Raw genomic sequence first — 23969 nt, 5'->3', positions numbered from 1 at the left:
TTATTATTACATTTATTCCATGTTGGACAATTTTGACTTCTGAAGACAACATTCTTGGTTGGGCGGAAAGATGCCTCACTTACGGGTGAAGTTTACAGTGGTTTTGCATATGGCACTTCAAGTGTGTCCTGAACGCCATGTGGTGTCGGGGGCAGACCACTCAATGTGGAGTGGGAGATCCGGGTGCTAATTCCTGCTCTGTCTCTTAAAACGTCTCCTGAACACAGGCAAGCCTGAATCCCTTTGATCTTGTTTTTTTTCACCCTGTCACGAGGGGGACAGCATTGTAGTCCCCTAGCTTACAGAGCTCTTGTGGGAATTACATGAAAAAACAAACCAAAAACCCCCCAAAATTATATTCATTTTTATAAAATCACAGCACATTCCCTCTTATCAGTGCAGCTCTCCAAACAAACAGATGTACGGTATAAACTACCTACTTTAGTTAAAAAGAATAATAACCCAAGGACAAAGAAAGGTGAATCACAATTAAGCATAAAAGTAAGAAAATCCTTTTCCTCAATTTTATGTAAAAGTAAATCCTTTTCCCTATTCCTTTCAAGGCTCTGATGTTTTTTAAAACTCTGACAGTTCATTTTCACTTCCTTTCATTCACAGATTTCATTAGGGGTCACAGTCCAGTGACCTTCAGGGTCACAGCCTGGCCAGGGTACACCCTCCCCACACGGACTGCCTTATCTCTGTAAGCAGAGAAGCAGGAAGTGGAGCCAGGCTTTCCTGTTCCAGCTCGTTTTCATTCTGAAGCCTGTCTTGGCCCTTTCAGTGTGCTGCCGCTACCCTCTGCTCAACTCATTCTGAGACTATACTTACAGAACCTGAGCTTGACAGCTCTTCAATCTGTTCTAAACAGAAGGGACAGAGTCTTTCATGTGGGACCAGTTACTCTTCCCAGGCATGAAACCCACAAGATTCAAATAAGGCTCCCCTGAGGCAGCACTCAGCAACTACATTTTTCATTATGGATAGAAGAATGTTTAAGGAAAACTAGGTGAATACATAAAGTTCACAAATAACTCTATATTATTCCTATTTAAGTATCATTTATATCAACTTAATTATGACTAAAAGGGAAAAGTTTGACACTAAGAATGACAGAGTGACTGCTTAGCTCACAAACTGGAATTGTTCTGACTTGAAAAGTTACAAGATTAGTCTTTGGTTTTAGGTGGTTTGCCTTGAATGGCTTGGTTTACAGCAGTTTTTTTTTTTTTTTTTTTTTGGACAGAATTTCGCTCTTCTTGGCCAGGCTGGAGTGCAATGGCACGATCTCGGCTCACCACAACCTCTGCCTCGCGAGTTCAAGCGATTCTCCTGCCTCAGCCTCCCGAATAGCTGGAATTACAGGCATGCACCATGATGCCGGCTAATTTTTTGTATTTTTAGTAGAGACGGGATTTCTCCACGTTGGTCAGGCTGATCTCGAACTCCCGACCTCAGGTGATCCGCCCACCTCGGCCTCCAAAAGTGCTGGGATTACAGGTGTGAGCCACCACACCTGGCCAGCAGTGATTGTTAATTATTGCTTAGTAATTAAACTTTTGGCTCCAATATTGTAGAACTTGAGAAAGTCTTCTACTACAAAATGCAGAATCGCATCATGTTTGCATTTTTTTTTTTTTTTTAAGACAGAATTTCATTCCTGTTGCCCAGGCTGGAGTGCAATGGCATGATCTCAGCTCACTGCAACCTCCGCCTCCCAGGTTCAAGCGATTCTCCTGCCTCAGCCTCCCGAGTAGCTGGGATTACAGGCATGCACCACCATGCCTGGCTAATTTTGTGGTTTTTTTTTTTTTCAGTAGAGACAGGGCTTCTCCACATTGGTCAGGCTGGTCTTGAACTCCCGACCTCAGGTGATCCTCCCACTTCAGCCTACCAAAGTGCTGGAATTATTGGCGTGAGCCACTGTGCCTGGCCTTTTTTTTTTTCCCCGCTTTGTTGCCCAGGCTGGAGTGCAGTGGTGTGATCTTGGCTTGTTGCAACCTCCTCCTCCCTGGTTCAAGTGATTCTCATGCCTCAGATCCTCAAATAGCTGGGATTACAGGTGCTTACCACCATGCCCAGCTAATTTTTGTATTTTTAGTAGAGATGGGGTTTCACTATGTTGGCCAGGCTGGTCTCAAACTCCTGGCCTCATGTGATCTGCCCACCTCTCCCCCAAAGTGCTGGGATTACAAGTATGAGCTACTGTGCCTGGCCATGCTTGCATTCTTTAATAGATTACACTCCCTTAAGTATGTATTAGATCCTTGGTAAGATGTATGACTCCCATTATGAATGTTAAAGCTTCTGAAAGTGGCCCCAAAATGTATATAATCATGTTAAAACTGAACATGACATTCTGGGCAGATCTGCACTCATAAATGTCATCTTGCACAGAACTAGAAAAACTTTAATAGACTCCTTTAAATTCTAAAACTCTGAAGGATACTAAATCGTAAAGGAAGTTACCTAGTCTGACATTAGTTTGGGGTCTAATTTCTGTTTCTTCAAGTCAGCAGGATCTGGTTAAATTGTTTTATCCCTCTTCCCCAATAGACACAGGTTGCTGTATTACAACACTCTCACTGAGTGTGAGATTTCAGTCCCTATTCTGCAGAGCCTGCTTACAAACCTGTTATCATTTGTTGTGCATCATATGGTTCCATGTAACCGTCGTTCTCTCCGACTCTCTCTGCATCCCTTTGACCCTTTGTCCGTTTGGCATCGTAAGGGTCAGCATAGTCTTCTAAAATGATGACCTATAAAAGAACAAGAGAGGACAGTTGCTAAGGGCCACCATAAACCAAAATGGCAATGGTATCAAAATGGCTACTGACATCTCCTGCATCTCTAAAGAGGTCAAAATCTCTACAACCAGTTCCAGATAGCTTTTGCACTTGATTATGTGTCCCAGTTAGACAAACACCTGATTTTTTTGGTTGTATAGTTGATTTGCAACAATTCATCTAAACTCTTTCACTTATCCCCAAGGCTCTTTATACCTTCCTTCATTTCCCCAAGCAATAAAACATTTTCTGGGTTAGAGGGTGGCAGGGGTGGATGTGGGGAGTGAAGGGTACCCGTGGCTTTACAGCAAAAAGGGTATGTGGCTTTACCATATACCCTATGAATTGAGTTTTTCAAACTTCAATCCGCTGAGCAGTACAGTCATAATGAGTCAGTCAGTCATCCACCAGCACTGGCTAGGCACTGTGAGGGAGTCAAAATAAATCTAAGACATGCTTCCTGTCCTCAAGGAGTGGATCACAGCTCCAAAGAGACAGGCTTCATAAATGAGAAATAGATCAGTACTAAACAGTATTGTAGGCGTTCTTTGTTCAATAATTCACAGGCAAATTGACTGTCACAGGCTACAGACCAGATAGGGTTTTGATCCCTATCTGGGATCCCCTATTTTGTTTCAGAAAGCATCTGTCTTTCCAAAAATAGAAGGTGCCTGAGGAGGTGATGTGTGACAACATGGGTGACAACACCAGAGGTTTAGGGGACCCTTCTCAGGGAGGAAGCTCCAGGCCTTGCTCCACAACCTCCGTTTACATTCTCCAAAGAGTTTAGAAATAACACTGGAGTTGGTGAGAATTCAGATACATGAGGAGAAGCGAAGAGGAGGAAACAGCCTGGAAATAGCCTCAGAAACCTCAGACATCCAGAAGTGACAACCATAAAAATAACCAGACAACCACTGCAAGGGACTGTGACTGCGACTGCCATTCACTTAACCAACATTTATCTTGACTACCCACCATGTGTATTGCAGAGGAACCTAAGATGATACTCAGCCCTTGGCTTCAAGGTGATTCTGATCTAGTCACACAGTCAGGTGGACCACTGAATAACATATGAGCTGGGTCCCTGTCCATCTTTACACAGCTCTCCACTCAGTGCCTGGCTCAGGGTGGGCATGCTGTATTTACAGCATGAAAAAATGGAGGAGTAAATAGAAGTGCTCAATGCAGACATACATAGCATGTGTTATGGGCTCTTGACTTCATACAGGGAGGTAGCAGGTTTGAAGCCAGGGCAAGAGAATATTAAAGCTCCCATGTTAGGAAATGATCGCCTGGACCGGAGTCTGAAATCTCGGTTTGAGCTCTTTTCTCTCCCCGTTTCACATCGGAGAGAAGATAAAAACAACCAAATCAGACCAACTCAACTCAGCAAGAATGGATGGAGTCCCTTCCTATGTTCACACTCCTTTTCTTAACTTTTCCACACTGGACAGCACCCAGAAAACCTCCAGTGTGTCGGTCGCAGGACACACCCTCTCTTCTCATCTGTAATCTCCTTGAGAGCATTTTCTTGTCATATTCTGTATTCCCCACAGTCCCTGATGCCCTGTGCCCCTTTTCTCATATGGCTGCTGCACAACAAATACCCATGGAATGAATGAAAGGGCAGCAGTCTTGGAGACTTGCTGAAGCTCCGAGGAGCCCTTTACTCGGTGAACTGCAGAAAATGATGGAACTTCCAAATCAGTGGAGAAGGCCGTTGGTCAACCCATTTCCTGAAGCTTTGAAATGCATACTTACACAGTTGAGAGGTTACCATTCCTTATGTTCAAGAAGCATAAAAGTCATACACAAGTCTAGCTTCGCAATTCCCCTGAATATCAAAATTAAAATAAACTACATCTATAAAGGGGTCAAATGTAACCAAAGAGGAATATCTCATTCAACGACTCTTCTAAACTGCTAACAGAATTCAATGGCTAGTACATTTCTGCAAAGCTCCCCACCCCTAGAATAAGAATTTTTCAAGAATTAAAAAACAGTCTAAGAATTTTAAATGGTCGTTTAGAAGTTCCCGAATTGTGGAGGAAGAAAGGACCTTAGGAAACCTATCCTCACCGCCTCTTAGGTCTAAAGAAGCTTAGGGCTTAGCAGGTGCCCCGGGCTCCCCTTCAACTGAGAGGTGGTCCAAGGGAGGCTGTATTCTTACCGTGTCTTGCTGCTTAATAATCTTGCTCTTGTCCAGCTCTGGCCCCAGGGAGGAAGGGGAAGAGGACGCGGAGGAAGAGGAGCTGGAGCTGGAGCTACTGCTACTGGGGTAGTTGCTCTTCCCGTTCTTCTCCTGAGTGTCCACCTTGATGAGCCTGTTGATGTAGGTGCTGCAGCCGGAGCTCTTGGTCGCACCCCGGTGGGGCTCCTCCTCTGTGGCCCGGGAGTTTTTGCGGCCCTTGCCCGCGGCGGCCTGAATCAGACCCTGCAGGCTGTCGCGGGACAGCCGGCTGTCCTTGGGGCCGACGCCGGCCCTGCCGCTCCCCAGCTCGGCCGCCGAGTTCTTGCGGCCCTTGCCAGAACCCGGCCCAGCGCCGCCCGCCTCCGAGTTCTTGCGCAGTTTGCCGCCGCCGCCCCCGGGCTTGGCCCGCTCCGACACGGTCTTCAGGTTCAGGGGGAACTCCTTGAACCACTTGGCCGCCATGAGGGGGCCTGGGCCGGCTCGGCCCAGGAGCGTCGCGGCCGTGGAGGAGGCGAGCGAGGAGGCCCAGCCCAGACACGCAGAGGCGCCAGGGGTCGGGGGCCACTGCATTCCCCGTGACTCGGGCGCTGGAGGCCGCGGCGAGACCCCGCGACGGCTGCTCCGCGCGCACCCGTCCGGCCGTCGCCCACGCCCGGCAGGGTGGGGTCCTCACTGCCCGGGGCGCCGAGCGGGCGGGCGCTAGCCTCTGCTCCGGACACGGCAGGCAACAGGCACGACGCACGGGGGCCCCGCCCGGGCTCGTCTTCAACGCCTGCCCGTCCCGAGGACACCGTGGCTCTCGGAGACAGCGGGCGCCGGGGGCTTCCCCCTGCTCTTTGCTCCCGCGGTGGGAGAGGCCAGGCCCACGGAAGCCCCCTGCGGCCCAGCCCACGCTCCCAGGGACCAGAGGGGACCGAGCGGAGGCGGCGGGAGTGTCCTCGGCGCCGTGACAAACGGTGGACGGACGGCGGACAGCCCATCAACTTCGCGCGCCCCTCCCCTCCGCGGCTGGCGCCTCCCAGCCCCGCCACCTCCTGCCCAGAGCCAGGGGCGGCGGGGTGAGCGCCACGGGAGAGGCGGGTCCGAGGCTACGAGGTCGGGAGAAAGGGGCGGCGGCCGCACGTGCGAACCAGCCGCGCCCCACTGTGCGGAGAGCTCCCTGCTGCCGCCGACAGCCCACGTCTGCACGGTGCCGGTCTCGGCCGGGCGCTGCCTTCACACGCGCCCAGGAGTGTGTCACGTGCGCCGCTCACCCCCAGGAAGGAAGCCCCTTGGCCCGCACTGCGCTAGGCGCCCCTCGCCCACCTACTCCGCTGCACTCTTTCTGCAAACGTTATTTTTGGCGGTAGGGCAGAGGTTGCGGGCTGAGGGTCGGGCGCAGGGACAACGGTCGCCAGCTCCTGCGCTAGTTCCGTTACTCTCCCGCGGTACACGGTCCTGGGCGCCGCGAGGCGCTTACCCCCGTGGCCGCTGGGGATTGGCTGCCGGCAAGCCCCGCCCCGTGCCCCCGGGCTCTGAGGGGGCGGAGCGCGGAGGGAGAAGGCGCGAAGGCTGGGCGTCGTGACCGCAGGTGGACGCGCGTGGCCCGCGAGACGAGGTATGACTTGTTCCCAGGTCCCGGGCTGCCGGGCGAGGGTTGGGAGGGAGGGGCGTCGGCAGGCAGCTATGGAAAACGCCCTCGTCCCGATGGACGGGGGAAAGGGGTCGCTGTTCCCGCGGGGACGTCGCTCGCTCGCCCCGGGTGGGAGCGGCCCTCCTAGTCCTTATTTGTGCAGGCGGGGAGCGCCATGTGCAGAACTGTGGCCTCTATGGGAAAAGACGCCTGTGCCATTCCTCCGTCCCTTCGAAGCCCTTTAAAAACTTTCTGAGGCCGGGCGCGGTGGCTCACGACTGTAATCCCAGCACTTTGGGAGGCCGAGGCGGGCAGATCACCTGAGGTCAAGAGTTCGAGCCCAGCCTGGCCAATATGGTGAAACCCGGTCTCTACTAAAAATACAGAAATTAGCTGGGCGTGGTGGTACGCGCCTATAGTTTCAGATACTCAGGAGGCTGAGGCAGGAGAATCGCTTGAACCCGGGAGGCGGAGGTTGCAGTGAGCTAAGATCCTATCATTGCACTCCAGCCTGGGCGACAGAGCGAGACTCTGTCTCAAAAAGCCAAAAAAAAACTTTATGGTTTAAGAAACGAAATTTAAACTTAGTTTGCTGAACAGAAATCTTTTAGTTTAGCAAACTAAATGTGCTGCAGGAGCTGAGCAACACTGAGTCCTCATATACAAGTCATGGAAACAGAATGATCCCGGCTGTGGACGGCCTCATTTGTGTGGGTGGTGGTTTGTGAGGTTGGAAAGCTGAAGAAATGCGTGCTCATACTGACCGTTCTTGAAAATGCGTATTGACATTTTTTTAAAGCTTTATTGAGATATAATTCACATACCATAAAATTCACCTGTTCTAAGTGTGCACCTCAAGTGTTTTCAGTATATTTGGTGTGTTTATAGTACAACCATCATAACAATCTAATTTTAGAACATCTCCATCACCCCCAAAAGAGATCTCCTGTCAGCAGTCACTCCTCATTTCCCTCTCTGCCTCCCCAATCCTGGACAGCCACTAATCTACTTTCTATCTTTACTGATTTGTCTATTCAGAGAGGTGGAATCATGCAATATGTGGCCTTCTTTCCCTTAGCATCATTTTTGAGATTCATCCAGGTTGTGTAGCATGTATTACTACTTCATTCCTTTTACATCGCCAAATAATATTCTATTGTATTGTTATACCGCACTTCATTCATTCATCAGTTGATGGATATTTGGATTGTTTTCACTTTTTGGCTATTATAAGCAACACTACTATGAATATTTGTGGAAAAGTCTTTGTGTGGACACATATTTGAATTTCTCTTGAATAGATACCCAGGAGTGGACTTGCTGGGTCATATGGTAATTCCCTGTCTAACTTTTTGAGAGCCTGCTAAACTTTTCCAAAGTGGCTGCACCGTTTTACACTCCTACCAGCATTAAGTTAAGGACATGTTTCTTCATGTCCTTAACACTTGTTAGGAATACAGGATGTTATCTGTATCTCTTGCTTTTAGCCACCCTGATTGATATGAAGTGTTATCATTGTGGTTTTGATTTGCACTTTCCTAATGGCCAAAGATGCAGAGCATCTTTTCATGTGCTTATTGGCCATTTGTATATTTTTGGAGAAATATCTAGCAGATCCTTTGCTCACTTTTTAATCGGTTTATTTGTTGTCTTTGTTGGTGAGTCGTAAGAGCACCTTATGTATTCTTTAGGTCTTTTTAAAAACACAAATAAAGCCTGGCCAACATGGTGAAACCTCGTCTCTACTAAAAACACAAAAATTAGCCAACATGGTAGTGCGTGCCTGTAGTCCCAGCAATCTGGGAGGCTGAGGTGGGAGAATCACTTGAACATGGGAGGCAGAGGTTGCAGTAAGCCAAGATTGCACCATTGCACTCCAGCCTGGGTGACACAAAAACAAAAAAACAAAAAGCAACAACAAAAAAAACTACGCAAATAGGATACTTCTCCAGACCAAACAATAGATTGGAAAGAAACTCAGCACTTTGGAATCATATGGTCATATGGTTTGGATTCACAACAAAAACAGGCTTCTCCCATTTGTGAGCATGGGTACTAAGTGATCTTGGCCAGATACTAGGTCATCACCTCTGCACCTCTGGGACTTCATCTGTAACGTGGGTTAACAATGTCTCCCTCTTAGAATTTGAGTGAGGATTAAATGAGAATGTGTTTTAGCTGCTTAGCATAGTACCTGGCAGGCCCTTAAAGGCATCTTGGACAGATTTATGCTGGGCCTTGGCTTGGGAGGTCTCAGTGCCTGTTCTGTTCCAGAAGCCCATAGGCTTTTCCAGGGATTACCAGGAACTGGGACTAACATCCTGTATCTCTGATTTTGCCTACAAACCTCTCTCTCCATTTTTATCCATCCATACCTAAGTCTTTTAATTATCCGAACTACTTTTAGTTCTATTTAGAATTGGTTGCAGCTAAAATGGTTGTTCTCTCCTACAGCTGGGAATAATTTAGAGAAAAGAGTTACTGTTTTATTTTAAAATTTAATGTTTTAATTTATGTTTTCTGTAAAGTACAGGAAAAAAAAATCCCTTTAAAATGACTTTGACGGCCTTGTAATCTGTAGAAAGAGAACCAAGGCTTTGGAATCACAGGACTGAGTTACTTCAGTATCTTTTATAATTTTATAAAATCACCTGATATCCTTGAGCTTTGGTTTTCTCATTTGTAAAATGGGAAGATAATACTCACGGAATTGTAGGAAAGTGCCCGTGAAAACCATAAAAATAAACACAATAACTACCATTGAGTTCTTGACACCTGAAAAGTACTTTAAGCGCAGTGTCTCAGTTCACTGCCATGATCTATGACATGGGTGTTTTGATTCTGATTTGACAGTTGAAATTTGCCCAAGGTCTCTAAACTGGACTCACAGATGCATCTAACTCCAAAAGTTCTGTTATTTCCACAGGCCAGCCACTGTGCGGAACTATGTGTGGTTTTAAAGTTGCTCATGCTGTTTTCTATTTGCTTTCATAACAAAATACTACAACCTTAGTGGCTTAAACAACACAAATATTATCCCACAGTTCTGTAAGTCACAAGTCTGACACACTTCTCGGTGGGCTAAAATCAAGGTTTCGACAGGGCTGTGTTCCTTCTGGAGGCTTTAGTTGGAGAATCCATTTCCCTGCCTTTTCCAACTTCTAGAGGCTGCCAGCGTTCCTTGGCCTGCAACCCCTTCCTCCATCTGGCCAACAACAGTAGTCCAGTCCTTCTCATATCACATCGCTTTAACTTTGTTTCAGTTATCACCTCTCTCTTTTTTTTTTTTGAGACGTTGTCTCACTCTGTCGCCCAGGCTGGAGTGCAGTGGCCCAGTCTAGCCTCACTGAAACCTCTGCCTCCCGAGTTCAAGCAGTTCTCCTGCCTCAGCCTCCTGAGTAGCTGGGATTACAGGTGCCTGTCACCACACTCAGCTAATTTTTGTATTTTTGGTAGAGACAGGTTTTTGCCATGTTGGCCAGGCTGGTCTCGAACTCCTGACCTCAGGTGATCCACCCGCCTTGGCCTCCCAAAGTGTTGGGATTACATGCGTGAGCTACTGTGCCGGGCCTGTTTTGTCAGTTGATGGGCAACCTTAACTCTATCTGCAACCTTGCCATGAATCTAATGTATTCACAGATTCTAAGGATTAGGATGTAGACCACTTTTGGTCGGGGGAGGGGGCATTATTCTGCTTACCACAGTACCTATTCAGTGGTTACATGATGGTGAACTATCCTGGCATTCCTCTAACTGTGGCCGGTTGGCTTTGCAGGAGATCCTGTTGGAAAGCAACTGCAGCATGTAAGTCACTTCCTTTTGCTAATGAACAAGCCTCACTCCATCCCCCAGCCTTCTCTTTCTCCCATTCCTGTCTCACCATGCCCCGGTCTTAAGACTGGCATCTCTTGCCAGTCAATCCTAACCCTAAGTATACTTTAACTGTTAGTGATTTAAAAGGTCTAGTGAAGGTCTTCCTGGCTTGGAACCTGATTCTGGGAAGAGAAAGGGAAGTCCTTGGTCAGGAAGGGGAATGGAGGTTTATGCAAGGCCCCTCTGGTTATGCCTGGCACATGTTTCCTTTTGTCGGAGTCTGAGCTTGGGAGGTTCAATGCTGACACCTGTGTTTGACAGGTCCTGGAATAGTAGTGACCCCCAACTGTCTGCTAAACTGTTTGGGAAGAATGGAGTGTTGGGAGAGCAGAAATCTCCAGGTAAGTTAGGCTGGGGGATTCGCTGGTGCTGGAACTCTCATCCTACAACTTGGATCCCAGTTAATGGTTCCCAGTCTGCCCAGTTTCTGTTCAGTGTGAAACTTGGGATCTGCCTAAATTCTGCTTTTCCTCTAGTCAGCCACCATGTTTCCTGTCTCATAGTGGTTGTGACGCCTGCCACTGCTGCGATGCAGACCCTTACTCCCTGGTGCACCTGCTGCACCTAATCCCGTGCTTCTGTTTCACTTGTGCCTTCTTCCAATTTTCCCTCTACCATCTCCAAAGTGATCTTTCTGAAACCGAGGTTTATTGACACCCCCTAACCGGTTACAGCCCTCACCCGTATCACCCAGCCAGTGGAATAAACTGTGACTGCTGTGGTACAACCTTCTGTTATTTCACAGTTTGGCCTCACCTGCCTTTCTAGCCTCCTCTCTCACCACTCATTGCATGCAGTGTGCAATCCACCTGGCACCTAGTCCTGGCTGTGAGCAATTTCCCAAATGTGCTGAGCTTTTTCGTATCTCCATGTCCTGGCATGGGCTCTTCCCTCTGCCTGGATTCCCTTCAGCCTCCCTCCTGCATTCCCCTGGGTCCCTGCATGCTCCCCACCATCAGCTTAGTGTTAACTCGGGAAGCACAACCCCATGGGTCCTGAAACACTTCATAATTACCTCTCTGATTGCAAGCGCTGGATTCCTGATGTGCCCATGGCTCTAGGTCCCTGCAGAGTGATCCCCTGCTGGGGGGAGGGCAGGGATATGCACGGCCAGCACTTATCATGGACCACTCCTTAATATTGATAAGTATTGCTGAATGATTGGGTACAGTATAGCCATTCAGTGTTCACGGGGGTTGGGGGATGTTTGTAGGGGTGTATGTGCATGGGAATATTTTAACATTGAAGAAAAAGTGAAGTCAGGTGCAGTGGCTCACGCCTGTAATCCCAGGACTTTGGGAGACTGAGGTAGGAGGATTGCTTGAGCACAGGAATTTGAGACCAGGCTGGGCAACATAGAGAGACCCTATCTCTACCAAAAAAAAAAAAAAGCCAGTTATGGTGGCATGTGCCTGTAGTCCCAGTCACTTGTGAGGCTGAGGTGGGAGGATTGTGTAGACGTGGGAGGTCGAGGCTGTAGTGAGCCATGATCATACCACTGCACTCCAGCCTGGGTGACAGAGCAGTACTCTGTCTCAAGGAAAAAAAAAAAAAAGGAAGAAAGAAAGAAATACAAAAAGTGACTTATGTGTTCTGACTCCTCTGAATCCTGTAACCATATGTATGCCTGCCATTTAATGCTGTTTTTCTTCTTAGGATTCAAGAAAAGAGAGACAGAGGTGTATGTTGGCAATCTTCCACTGGATATTTCTAAGGTATTCTTCACAATAGGCTGCTTATCTTCCTTGGCCCTCCCATATGACTTAGTAACCTGCCAGTAACTTAATTTCCCCAGTTTTTAAAGACGTTTGAGAGCTATGATAGTGCAGACAGTCACTGGTTGGTGACTAGGGTAACCAATGCATCACAGTTTGCCTCGGACTTTCCCAGTTTTAGCACTGAAATGCTAAACTGGCATCCCGGACAGTTAGTCCCACTCTTTATCCCTGTATACCTGGAGGGTTGGTCAGCCTTCTTGTCACTTTGGGTTGAGGCAGCTTTCTTTTAGGAAGGGACCTTGTTAGGGCTCAGGTGCTGATCCTTTGGTAAGGGGGAGTAGTTGGTTTCAGCCAAAAAAAATGACACCTGTTTGACTTTGAAATGAGCTGGTTAAGTCAGTGCTGTGTTAGTGGGACTTAGAGAGTAGAATGTAAGCAATCGTATTTTTGACCCCAGGCACCTTACTGTCTATTTGGAGAGGCCAGACCAACAAACCTGAAATAATTATAAAACAATATAAGTGCTTAAATTTTGTAGTAAGTATATTTGAAATACAGATGAAAGGAGAATGGAAGTGTGGTCTATTGAATTGAAGCACCGCCTGACTCTTTTTTTTGGCATCTACTACATGCAAAATATTGTGCCCCCAGTTTGTCATGCTTAAAGATAAACAGCCTAGTCCTTGCCCTCAAGGAGCTCAATCCTGGAAGAAGGATGAGAGAAACTAACCTTTGTGGATCCCCTGCAGCATGGCAGACATTTTTCACAATTTTCTTGTCTCCATTTTCCCTTGCTAACCAGTTCCACTCAATCATCTCCGCCCAGTTGTACTTTATTCCTTTACACTATTTACTATATTTTAACTGTCAGGCATGTTCTAGGAAGTAAGCTAAATGCTTTATTCATGTGATTTTATTAAATTATTATTGTAACTCTGGTTGGTGGTAATGCCCCCATCTTGGAGATGAGACAGCCAAGGCTCTGAGAGGTCACATCCCTCAGCTAAGTACACAGACCTAGTGAGTGGTCAGCCAGGAGTGGAATCCAGGTTCAGTTGCTCCCAAGTCCCATGTTCTTTGCTTTGTGCCAAATCATGTAACCGATAAGATATGGAAATAACTCACCAAATAAGAGATGGACCATTATGTTTTGTCTGACAGAGAGAAGAAAATGGTATTGGAGCATAGTAAGTCATTGTGATCCAATAAATGAAATCATGTTCAATCAAAGGGGCAGGCTGGGGGATTCTTGGCACCTGATAGATGAGCCTACTGGGGCTGGTTCTTCTCCCCCGTTTTGGCAGGCTGCTCCAACCTGTTACTTGACAGTGCAGTGGGCAGAGGAGCCCTACATGTGGGTCCTGCAGTGGTCCGGGGAGGTAAGATGCTGAGCAGTCCTGCCACCTTTCTCTTCCCCCCTACCCAGTAGACCCCATTCCAGAGCCCAGCACCTGGGGCTTGCTTGGCCATACTGTCCCACATCATGGTAAGGGAACGTTTCATCCTCATCCCCTTCACAGAAAGCAGCAGCCCTCCCCGTAGTGCCTTCTTTCGACTCCAACTTGGACCAGCCTCATAAGAAAGATTTGAGTTGTGCTTTAGAGAAGGAGTAGGGTTTTAAAAAGAAATTTCTAGACCAGGCATGGTAGTTTACAGCTATAATCCCAGTACTTTGGGAGGCTGAGGCAGAAGGATCACTTGAGCCCAAGGAGTTCAAGACCAGCCTAGGCAACATAGTGAGACCACGTCTCTTAAAACAAAGAAAAGAGAAAAAGAAATTTCTAATGATAACATTAATGCCGTGTCAAGAACTGTGAAACGAGCCGAGTGTGGTGGTTCACACCTGTAATCCCAGCACTTTGGGAGGCCGAGGCGGGCGGATCACAAGGTCAGGAGATCAAGACCATCCTGGCTAACATGCTGAAACCCTGCCTCTACTAAAAATACAAAAAATTAGCCAGGCGTGGTGGCAGGCACCTGTAGTCCCAGCTACTCAGGAGGCTGAGGCAGGAGAATGGCGTGAACCCGGCAGGTGAAGCTTGCGGTGAGTCAAGATTGTGCCACTGCACTCCAGCCTGGGCAACACAGTGAGACTCCATCTCAAAAAAACAAAAACAAAAAAACTGAAACGTCTGAGATTTTACCCTGATTACAAACTAATAAATTGGCCTGCAGCAGTTTCCAAGTTTCTGGTAGAAGACAGACTCTTGGGTCAGAGTTGAAAGATCATCTACTACAATAGCCACTATTTTAAAAAAACTTTTCATGTAATTAACATTTTAAAGTCCAGGCATGGTGGCTTACGCCTATAATCCCAGCACTTTGGGAGGCAGAGGCGGGCAGATCACCTGAGGTCAGGTGTTCGAGACCAGCCTGACCAACATGGAGAAACCCCGCCTCTACTAAAAATACAAAAATTAGCTGGGCGTGGTGGCGCATGCCTGTAATCTCAGCTACTCGGGAGGCTAAGGCAGGAGAATCACTTGAACCCAGGAGGTGGAGGTTGCAGTGAGCTGAGATCATGTGCCATTGTGCTCCAGCCTGGGCAACAAGAGTAAGACCCTGTTTCAAAAAAAAAAAAAAATTTTTTTTAATATAGATATTATTTACATATCTTAAAATTTACCATTAACTTTTTGTTTGTTTGTTTGTTTGTTTGTTTGAGACGGGGTCTCATTTTGTCACCCAGACTGGAATGCAGTGTTGCGATCTCAGCTCACTGCAACCTCTGCCTTCAAGGCTCAAGCGATCCTAGCCTCCTATGTAGCTGGGACCACAGGTGCACACCACCATGCCTGGCTATGTTTTTGTAATTTTAGTAGAGATGGAGTCTTACCATGTTGCCCAGTCTGGAAAATTTGTTATTTAAAAATGTACAATTCAGGCCGGGTGTGGTGACTCATGCCTGTAATCCCAGCACTTTGGGAGGCCGAGGCGGGTGGATAACTTGACATCAGCAGTTTTAGAACAGCCTGGTCAACGTAGTGAAACCCCATCTCTAGTAATAATATAAAAATTAGCCGGGCGCGGTGGCTCACACCTGTAATCCCAGCACTTTGGGAGGCTGAGGTGGGTGGATCACAAGGTCAGGAGTTCGAGACCAGCCTGGCCAACATGGTGAAACCCTGTCTCTACTAAAATATAAAAAATTAGCTGGGCATGGTGGCACGTGCCTATAGTCCCAGCTACTCAAGAGGCTGAGGCAGGGAAATCACTTGAACCCGGGAGGTGGAGGTTGCTACGAGCCAAGATTGCCCCACTGGACTGCAACCTGGCAACAGAGCGAGACTCCATTCCAAACAACGACAAAAAATTATCTAGGCATGGTGGCACACACCTGTAATCCCAGCTACTCAGGAGGTTGAGGCACAAGAATCACTTGAACCCAGGAGACAGAGGGTGCAGTGAGATGAGATCGGGTTACTGCACTCCAGCCTGGGCGACAGAGTGAAACTGTGTCTCCAAAAAAAAAAAAAAAGTACAATTCAGTTACTAGTATATTCACAAGATTGTGCAGCCATCAATCCTAATTTCTGAACATTTTCATCACCCCCAAAATAAACCTCATACCCATTAGCAGTCCTTCCCTTTCCCCCTTCCTCCCAGCCCCTGGTAACCACGAATCTACTTTCTGTCTCTTAAGGATTTCCTATTCTGGACATTTTATATCAATAGAATCATACAATGTGGAATTTTGTGTTTTCTTTCACTAAGCATGTTTTTAGGGTTCATTTGTGTTAGAGTGTCTTAGTATTTTGTTCCTCTTTTTTTTTTGGACAGAGTTTCGCTCTTGTTGCCCGGGCTGGAGTGCAGTGGCTGGATCTCAGTTCACTGCAACCTCTGACTCCCGGGTTCAAGAAGTTGTGCTTTAGTCTCCCGAGTAGCTGGGATTGCAGGCATGCGCCACCACGCCTGGCTCAATTTGTATTTTTAGTAGAGATGGGGGTTTCTCCATGATGGTCAGGCTGGTTTCGAACCCCTGACCTCAGGTGATCTGCCCGCCTCAGCCTCCCAAAGTGCTTGGATTACAGGCATGAGACACTGCACCCGGCGACTTTTTCCTCTTTTAAGGTGCATATCTTCTAGCTCTGTCTGCTGAGAGACTTTGGAGCTCTGATTACCCAATAGCAGTAACACACCTAGCCCATAGATTGTGTTCTTTTCCACTAAAGAGAACCAGGCCTTCTTAGAAAAATGGCTGATTCCAGATCTGGAGCTGTTATGCCAGAAAGCTATCAAAGACTATTGAAATTTGAATGAAAAGACAGGAGGTTTTATTCAGAGGTGGTTTATTTAGAGGTGGTGGTCTTATTTCTTGGAGTTTGTGCTGAAGTGTTTGCATGTGAAGCAATGTGGTGTTTGAGATTTGTTTCGGAATAGACTAGTGGCCGGGAGAGATGTTACGATGAAATGGGAATGGCCATGAATTGAGAATTGCTGAGGCTGCTGAGTAATAGGCATATAGGGATTTGTAATACTATTTTATCTGTTTTTATTCTGATTTGAAAGTTTCCAAACAAAAAGAAAAAGACACAAGAGCAAACAAAGAGGGTGTCCCATGCGCCAAAGATGGAGCAATTTGAGCATCAAGTACTACAGTTGATTAAAATTCACCAATGATTTAAAAAAGCATTAATTTGTAATGGTATAAAGAAGGGAGAAATAGCACTGGACACAACTAAAAATGGAAAGATAATGGTTCATTAACATAAAACTTGATAATTAAAGAGAAGGAAGAAGTATTTATCTTGTTTTCCAACGCCAATGTAATAGCATTTTCAGAGCAAAAAAACCCTGGTGAATGAGAGAAAGTTCTTTACAGAAGAACTCTAGCTCATAAATGCAGAAGAAATGATAGAATTAAAAAATGACCATTGTGCAAAGACCAGTAAGATACCTGTTTCAGACAGTGGTTATCTGAGCTTCCTTAATTCATCAGGTAAAGTATTGATGGGCACTTTTACAATGGATGGATCAGGATGTTACCATTTGAACTTGCTAATTTTAGCCTCACTAAAAATGAGATAACCAGATATGAGCCCCCTAAAAAGTGATACAAGATAAAGGCAACCACAGCATTTTAAAGTTCTACCAAAAAAACACACCTATACTAGTCAAGCTCTATGACAGATTTGTGGTCAAAAGGAAATATAGGGAATAGAAGACCAAAATAATGCCACTGAGATCCTCAGCAAGATGGCTGAATAGGAACAGCTCCAGCCTCCAGCTCCCAGCACGAGCGACACAGAAGACGGGTGATTTCTGCATTTTCAACTGAGGTACTGGGTCCATCTCACTTGGGAGTGCTGGACAATTGGTGCTAGTCAGCTGGTGCAGCCCGACCAGCGAGAGCTGAAGCAGGGCAAGGCATTGCCTCACCTGGAAAGCGCAAGGGGGAAGAGAATCCCTTTTCCTAGCCAAGGGAAACTGAGACACACAACACCTGGAAAATCGGGTAACTCCCACCCTAATACTGTGCTTTACCAAGGGTCTTAGCAAACGGCACACCAGCAGATTATACCCCCACACCTGGCCCAGAGGGCCCCACGCCCACGGAGCCTCCCTCATTGCTAGCACAGCAGTCTGAGATCTAACTGAAAGGCAGCAGTGAGGCTGGGGGAGGGGCGCCCACCATTGCTGAGGCTTAAGTAGGTAAACAAAGCCGCCAGGAAGCTCAAACTGGGTGGAGACCACCGCAGCTCAAGGAGGCCTGCCTGCCTCTATAGACTCCACCTCTGGGGACAGGGCATAGCTAAACAAAAAGCAGAAACTTCTGCAGATGTAAATGACCCTGTCTGACAGCTTTGAAGAGAGCAGTGGGTCTCCCAGCTTGGAGGTTGAGATCTGAGAACGGACAGACTGCATGCTCAAGTGGGTCCCTGACCCTTGAGTAACCTAACTGGGAGACATCCCCCACTAGGTGCAGACTGACACCTCACACCTCACATGGCTGGGCACACCTCTGAAACTAAATTTCCAGAGCAAGAATCAGACAGCAACACTCGCTGTTCAGCAATATTCTACCTTCTGCAGCATCCTCTGCTGATACCCAGGCAAACGGTCTGGAGTGGACCTCAAGCAAACTCCAGCAGACCTGCAGCTGAGTGTACTGACTGTTAGAAGGAAAACTAACAAACAGAAAGGACACCCACACCAAAACCCCATCAGTACGTCACCATCATCAAAGACCAAAGGCAGATAAAACCACAAAGATGGGGAAAAAGCAGGGCAGAAAAGCTGGAAATTAAAAAAATCAGAGCGCATCTCCCCCTCCAAAGGAATGCAGCTCATTGCCAGCAACGGATCAAAGCTGGACGGAGAATGACTTTGATGAGTTGAGAGAAGAAGGCTTCAGTCAGTCAAACTCAGAGCTAGAGGAGGAACTACATACCCAGTGCAAAGAAACTAAAAATCTTGAAAAAAGAATGGAAGAATGGATAACTAGAATAATCAATGCAGAGAAGGCCATAAATGAACTGATAGAGATAAAAACCATGACACGAGAATTACGTGACAAATGCACAAGCTTCAGTAACCGACTCGATCAACTGGAAGAAAGTATCAATGATTGAAGATCAAATGAATGAAATGAAGTGAGAAGAGAAGTCTAGAGAAAAAAGAGGAAAAAGAAATGAACAAAGCCTCCAAGAAATATGGGATTATGTGAAAAGACCAAATCTGCATCTGATTAGTGTGCCTTAAAGTGAGGGGGAAAATGGAACCAAGTTGGAAAACACTCTTCAGGATATCATCCAGGAGAACTTCCCCAACCTAGTAAGGCAGGCCAACATTCAAATTCAGGAAATACAGAGAACGCCACAAAGATACTCCTCTCCCAGTTATGCGCCAAGGCACATAATTGTCAGATTCACCAAAATTGAAATGAAGGAAAAAATGTTAAGGGCAGCCAGAGAGAAAGGTCGGGTTACCCACAAAGGGAAGACCGTCAGACTAACAGCGGATCTCTCAGCAGAAACTCTACAAGCCAGAAGAGAGTGGGGGCCAATATTCAACATTCTTAAAGAAAAGAATTTTCAACCCAGAATTTCATATCCAGCCAAACTAAGCTTCATAAGTGGAGGAGAAATAAAATCCTTTACAGACAAGCAAATGCTTAGAGATTTTGTCACCACCAAGCCTGCCCTACAAGAGATCCTGAAGGAAGCACTAAACATGGAAAGGAACAACTGGTACCAGCCATTGCAAAAACATGCCAAAATGTAAAGACCATTGATGCTAGGAAGAAACTGCATCAACTAACGAGTAGAATAACCAGCTAATATCACAATGACAGGATCAAGTTCACATATAACAATATTAACCTTAAATGTAAATGGACTAAATGGTCCAATTAAAAGACACAGACTGGCAAATTGGATAAAGAGTCAGGACCCATCAGTTTGCTGTATTCAGGAGACCCATCTCACATGCAGAGACACACATAGGCTCAAAATAAAGGGATGGAGGAAGATCTACCAAGCAAATGGAAAACAAAACAAGGCAGGGGTTGCAATCCTAGTCTCTGATAAAACAGACTTTAAACCAACAAAGATCAAAAGAGACAAAGAAGGCCATTACATAATGGTAAAGGGATCAATTCAACAGGAAGAGCTAACTATCCTAAATATATATGCACCCAATACAGGAGCACCCAGATTCATAAAGCAAGTCCTTAGAGACTTACAAAGAGACTTAGACTCCCATACAATAATAATGGGAGACTTCAACACCCCACTGTCAACATTAGACAGATCAACGAGACAGAAAGTTAACAAGGATATTCAGGAATTGAACTCAACTCTGCACCAAGCGGACCTAATAGACATCTACAGAACTCTCCACCCCAAATCAATAGAATATACATTCTTCTCAGCACTACATCACAATTATTCCAAAATTGACCACATAGTTGGAAGTAAAGCACTCCTCAGCAAATGTGAAAGAACAGAAAGTATAACAAACTGTCTCTCAGACAACAGTGCAATCAAACTAGAATGCAGGACTAAGAAACTCAATCAAAACTGCTCAACTACATGGAAACTGAACAACCTGCTCCTGAATGACTACTGGGTATATAACGAAATGAAGGCAGAAATAAAGATGTTCTTTGAAACCAATGAGAACAAAGATACAACATACCAGAATCTCTGGGACACATTTAAAACAGTGTGTAGAGGGAAATTTATAGCCCTAAATGCCCACAAGAGAAAGCTGGAAAGATCTAAAATTGACACCTTAACATCACAATTAAAAGAACTAGAGAAGCAAGAGCAAATACATTCCAAAGCTAGCAGAAGGCAAGAAATAACTAAGATCAGAGCAGAACTGAAGGAGATAGAGACACAAAAAGCCCTCCAAAAAAATCAATGAATCCAGGAGCTGGTTTTTTGAAAAGATCAACAAAATTGATAGACCGTTAGCAAGACTAATAAAGAAGAAAAGAGAGAAGAATCAAATAGATGCAATAAAAAATGATAAAGGGGATATCACCACCAACCCCACAGAAATACAAACTACCATCAGAGAATACTATAAACACCTCTATGCAAATAAACTAGAAAACCTAGAAGAAATGGATAATTTCCTGGACACACTCTCCCAAGACTAAACCAGGAATAAGTTGAATCCCTGAATAGACCAATAACAGGCTCTGAAATTGAGGCAATAATTAATAGCCTACCAACCAAAAAAAGTCCAGGACCAGATGGATTCACAGCCGAATTCTACCAGAGGTACAAGGAGGAGCTGGTACCATTCCTTCTGAAACTATTCCAATCAATAGAAAAAGAGGGAATCCGCCCTAACTCATTTTATGAGGCCAACATCATCCTGATACCAAAGCCTGGCAGAGACACAACAAAAAAAGAGAATATTAGACCAATATCCCTGATGAACATCGATGCAAAAATCCTCAATCAAATAATGGCAAACCGAATCCAGCAGCACATCAAAAAGCTTATCCACCATGATCAAGAGGGCTTCATCCCTGGGATTCAAGGCAGGTTCAACATACGCAAATCAATAAACGTAATCCAGCATATAAACAGAACCAAAGACAAAAACCACATGATTATCTCAATAGATGCAGAAAAGGCCATTGATAAAATTCAACAGCCCTTCATGCTAAAAACTCTCAATAAATTTGGTGTTGATGGAATGTATCTCAAAATAATAAGAGTTATTTATGACAGACCCACAGCCAATATCATACTGAATGGGCAAAAACTGGAAGCATTCCCTTTGAAAATTGGCACAAGACAGGGATGCCCTCTCTCACCACTCCTATTCAACATAGTGTTGGAAGTTCTGGCCAGGGCAATCAGGCAAGAGAAAGAAATCAAGCATATTCAGTTTGGAAAAAAAGAAGTCAAATTGTCCCTGTTTGCAGGTGACATGATTGTGTATTTAGAAAACCCCATCGTCTCAGCCCAAAATCTCCTTAAGCTGATAAGCTACTTCAGCGAAGTCTCAGGATACAAAATCAATGTGCAAAAATCACAAGCATTCTTATACACCAGTAACAGACAAACAGAGAGCCAAATCATGAATGAACTCCCATTCACGATAGCTTCAAAGAGAATAAAATACCTAGGAATCCAAATTACAAGGGATGTGAAGGACCTCTTCAAGGAGAACTACAAACCACTGCTCAGTGAAATAAAATAGGACACAAACAAATGGAAGAACATACCATACTCATGGATAGGAAGAATCAATATTGTGAAAATGGCCATACTGTCCAAGGTAATTTATAGATTCAATGCCATCCCTATCAAGCTCCCAATGAGTTTCTTCACAGAATTGGAAAAAACTGCTTTAGTGTTCATATGGAACCAAAAAAGAGCCCGCATTGCCTAGACAATCCTAAGTCAAAAGAACAAAGCTGGAGGCATCACGCTACCTGACTTCAAACTATACTACAAGGCTACAGTAACCAAAACAGCATGGTACTGGTACCAAAACAGAGATATAGACCAATGGAACACAACAGAGCCCTCAGAAATAATACCACACATCTACAGCCATCTGATCTTTGACAAACCTGACAAAAACAAGAAACGGGGAAAGGATTCCCTATTTAATAAATGGTGCTGGGAAAATTGGCTAGCCATAAGCAGAAAGCTGAAACTGGATCCTTTTCTTACTCCTTATATGAAAATTAATTCAAGATGGATTAGAGACTTAAATGTTAGACCTAATACCGTAAAAACTCTAGAAGAAAACCTAGGTAATACCATTCAGGACATAGGCATGGGCAAGGACTTCATGTCTAAAACACCAAAAGCAAAGGCAGCAAAAGCCAGAATTGACAAATAGGATCTCATTAAACTAAAGAGCTTCTGCACAGCAAAAGAAACTACCATCATAGTGAACAGGCAACCTACAGAATGGGAGAAAATTTTTGCAATCTACTCATCTGACAAAGGGCTAATATCTAGAACCTACAAAGAACTTAAACAAATTTACAAGAAAAAAACAACCCCATCAAAAAGTGGGCAAAGGATATGAACAGACATTTCTCAAAAGACATTCATACAACCAACAGACACATGAAAAAATGCTCATCATCACTGGCCATCAGAGAAATGCAAATCAAAACCACAATGAGGCACCATCTCACACCAGTTAGAATGGCGATCATTAAAGAGTCAAGCAACAACAGGTGCTGGAGAGGATGTGGAGAAATAGGAACACTTTTACACTGTTGGTGGGATTGTAAACTAGTTCAACCATTGTGGAAAATAGTATGGCGGTTCCTCAAGGATCTAGAACTAGAAATACCATATGACCCAGCTGTCCCATTACTGGGTATATACCCAAAGGATTATAAATCGTGCTGCTATAAAGACACATGCACAAGTATGTTTATTGCAGCACTATTCACAATAGCAAAGACTTGGAATCAACCCAAATGTCCATCAGTGACAGACTGGATTAAGAAAATATGGCACATATACACCATGGAATACTATGCAGCCATAAAAAAGGATGAGTTTGTGTCCATTGTAGGGACATGGATGCAGCTGGAAACCATCATTCTCAGCAAACTATCACAAGAACAGAAAACCAAACACCGCATGTTTTCACTCATAGGTGGGAATTGAACATTGAGATCTCTTAGACACGGGAAGGGGAACATCACACACTGGGGCCTATTTTGGGCAGCGGGGAGGGGGGAGGGATGGCACTGGGAGTTATACCTGATGTAAATGACAAGTTGAAGGGTGCTGATGAGTTGATGGGTGCAGCACACCAACATGGCACATGTATACATATGTAACAAACCTGCACGTTGTGCACGTGTACCCTAGAACTTAAAGTATAATAATTTTTATAAAAAGAAAACCTAAAAAAATAAAAAATAAAAAAATAACAATGCCGCCATAAAGCAGTAGCACTCTTGTGTATAGAACAGCTGACCTGATTTCCAGAACAAGTCAGTCGTGGAAAAATTGAAGTAGATCTGATAGAGATTTAAGGAGATTTGGAAGAGACTTAGGGGCTGGGTGTGGTGGCTCGTGCCTGTAATCCCAGCACTTTGGGAGGCCAAGACAGGTCACCCTGACCAATATGGTGAAACCCCATCTCTACTAAAAATACAAAAAGTAGCCAGACATGGTGGTAGGTGCCTATAATTCCAGCTACTTGGGAGGCTGAGACAGGAGAATTGTTTGAACCTGGGAGGCAGAGGTTGCAGCGACCTGAGGTCGTGCCACTGCATTCCAGCCTGGGTGACAGAGCAAGATTCTGTCTCAAAAATAAAATAAAATAGAAGAGACTTAGAA

The 23969-nt window shown here is 45.4% G+C and overlaps 2 protein-coding genes across 3 annotated transcripts in view; one reads left to right on the top strand and one right to left on the bottom strand.

The window, feature by feature from the left end:
* SHE (Src homology 2 domain containing E) overlaps positions 1-6794 on the bottom strand; it is a 33533-nt gene extending 26739 nt beyond the window's left edge. The window contains exons 1-2 of one of the 2 annotated variants that reach the window (XM_073008345.1): positions 4960-6794; positions 2633-2759 (exon numbers count right to left, since the gene is read on the bottom strand). In XM_073008345.1, coding sequence (XP_072864446.1) covers positions 2633-2759; positions 4960-5550 — 718 coding nt within the window. In that variant the 5' untranslated portion in view covers positions 5551-6794. The remainder of the gene's footprint in view (positions 1-2632; positions 2760-4959) is intronic. The other variant, XM_007976968.3, reaches the window with a different exon arrangement.
* Positions 6795-10703: 3909 nt separating this feature from the next.
* The window catches only part of TDRD10 (tudor domain containing 10), a 51107-nt gene continuing 37841 nt past the window's right edge, over positions 10704-23969 (top strand). Inside the window, exons 1-2 of the mRNA XM_007976974.3 lie at positions 10704-10806; positions 12122-12180. Of these exons, the coding sequence (XP_007975165.2) occupies positions 10704-10806; positions 12122-12180 (162 nt within the window). The remainder of the gene's footprint in view (positions 10807-12121; positions 12181-23969) is intronic.

Source organism: Chlorocebus sabaeus, chromosome 20 (assembly GCF_047675955.1).
Source record: "Chlorocebus sabaeus isolate Y175 chromosome 20, mChlSab1.0.hap1, whole genome shotgun sequence".
Taxonomy (NCBI): domain Eukaryota; kingdom Metazoa; phylum Chordata; class Mammalia; order Primates; family Cercopithecidae; genus Chlorocebus; species Chlorocebus sabaeus.
This window is presented reverse-complemented; position numbering and strand designations above follow the sequence as displayed.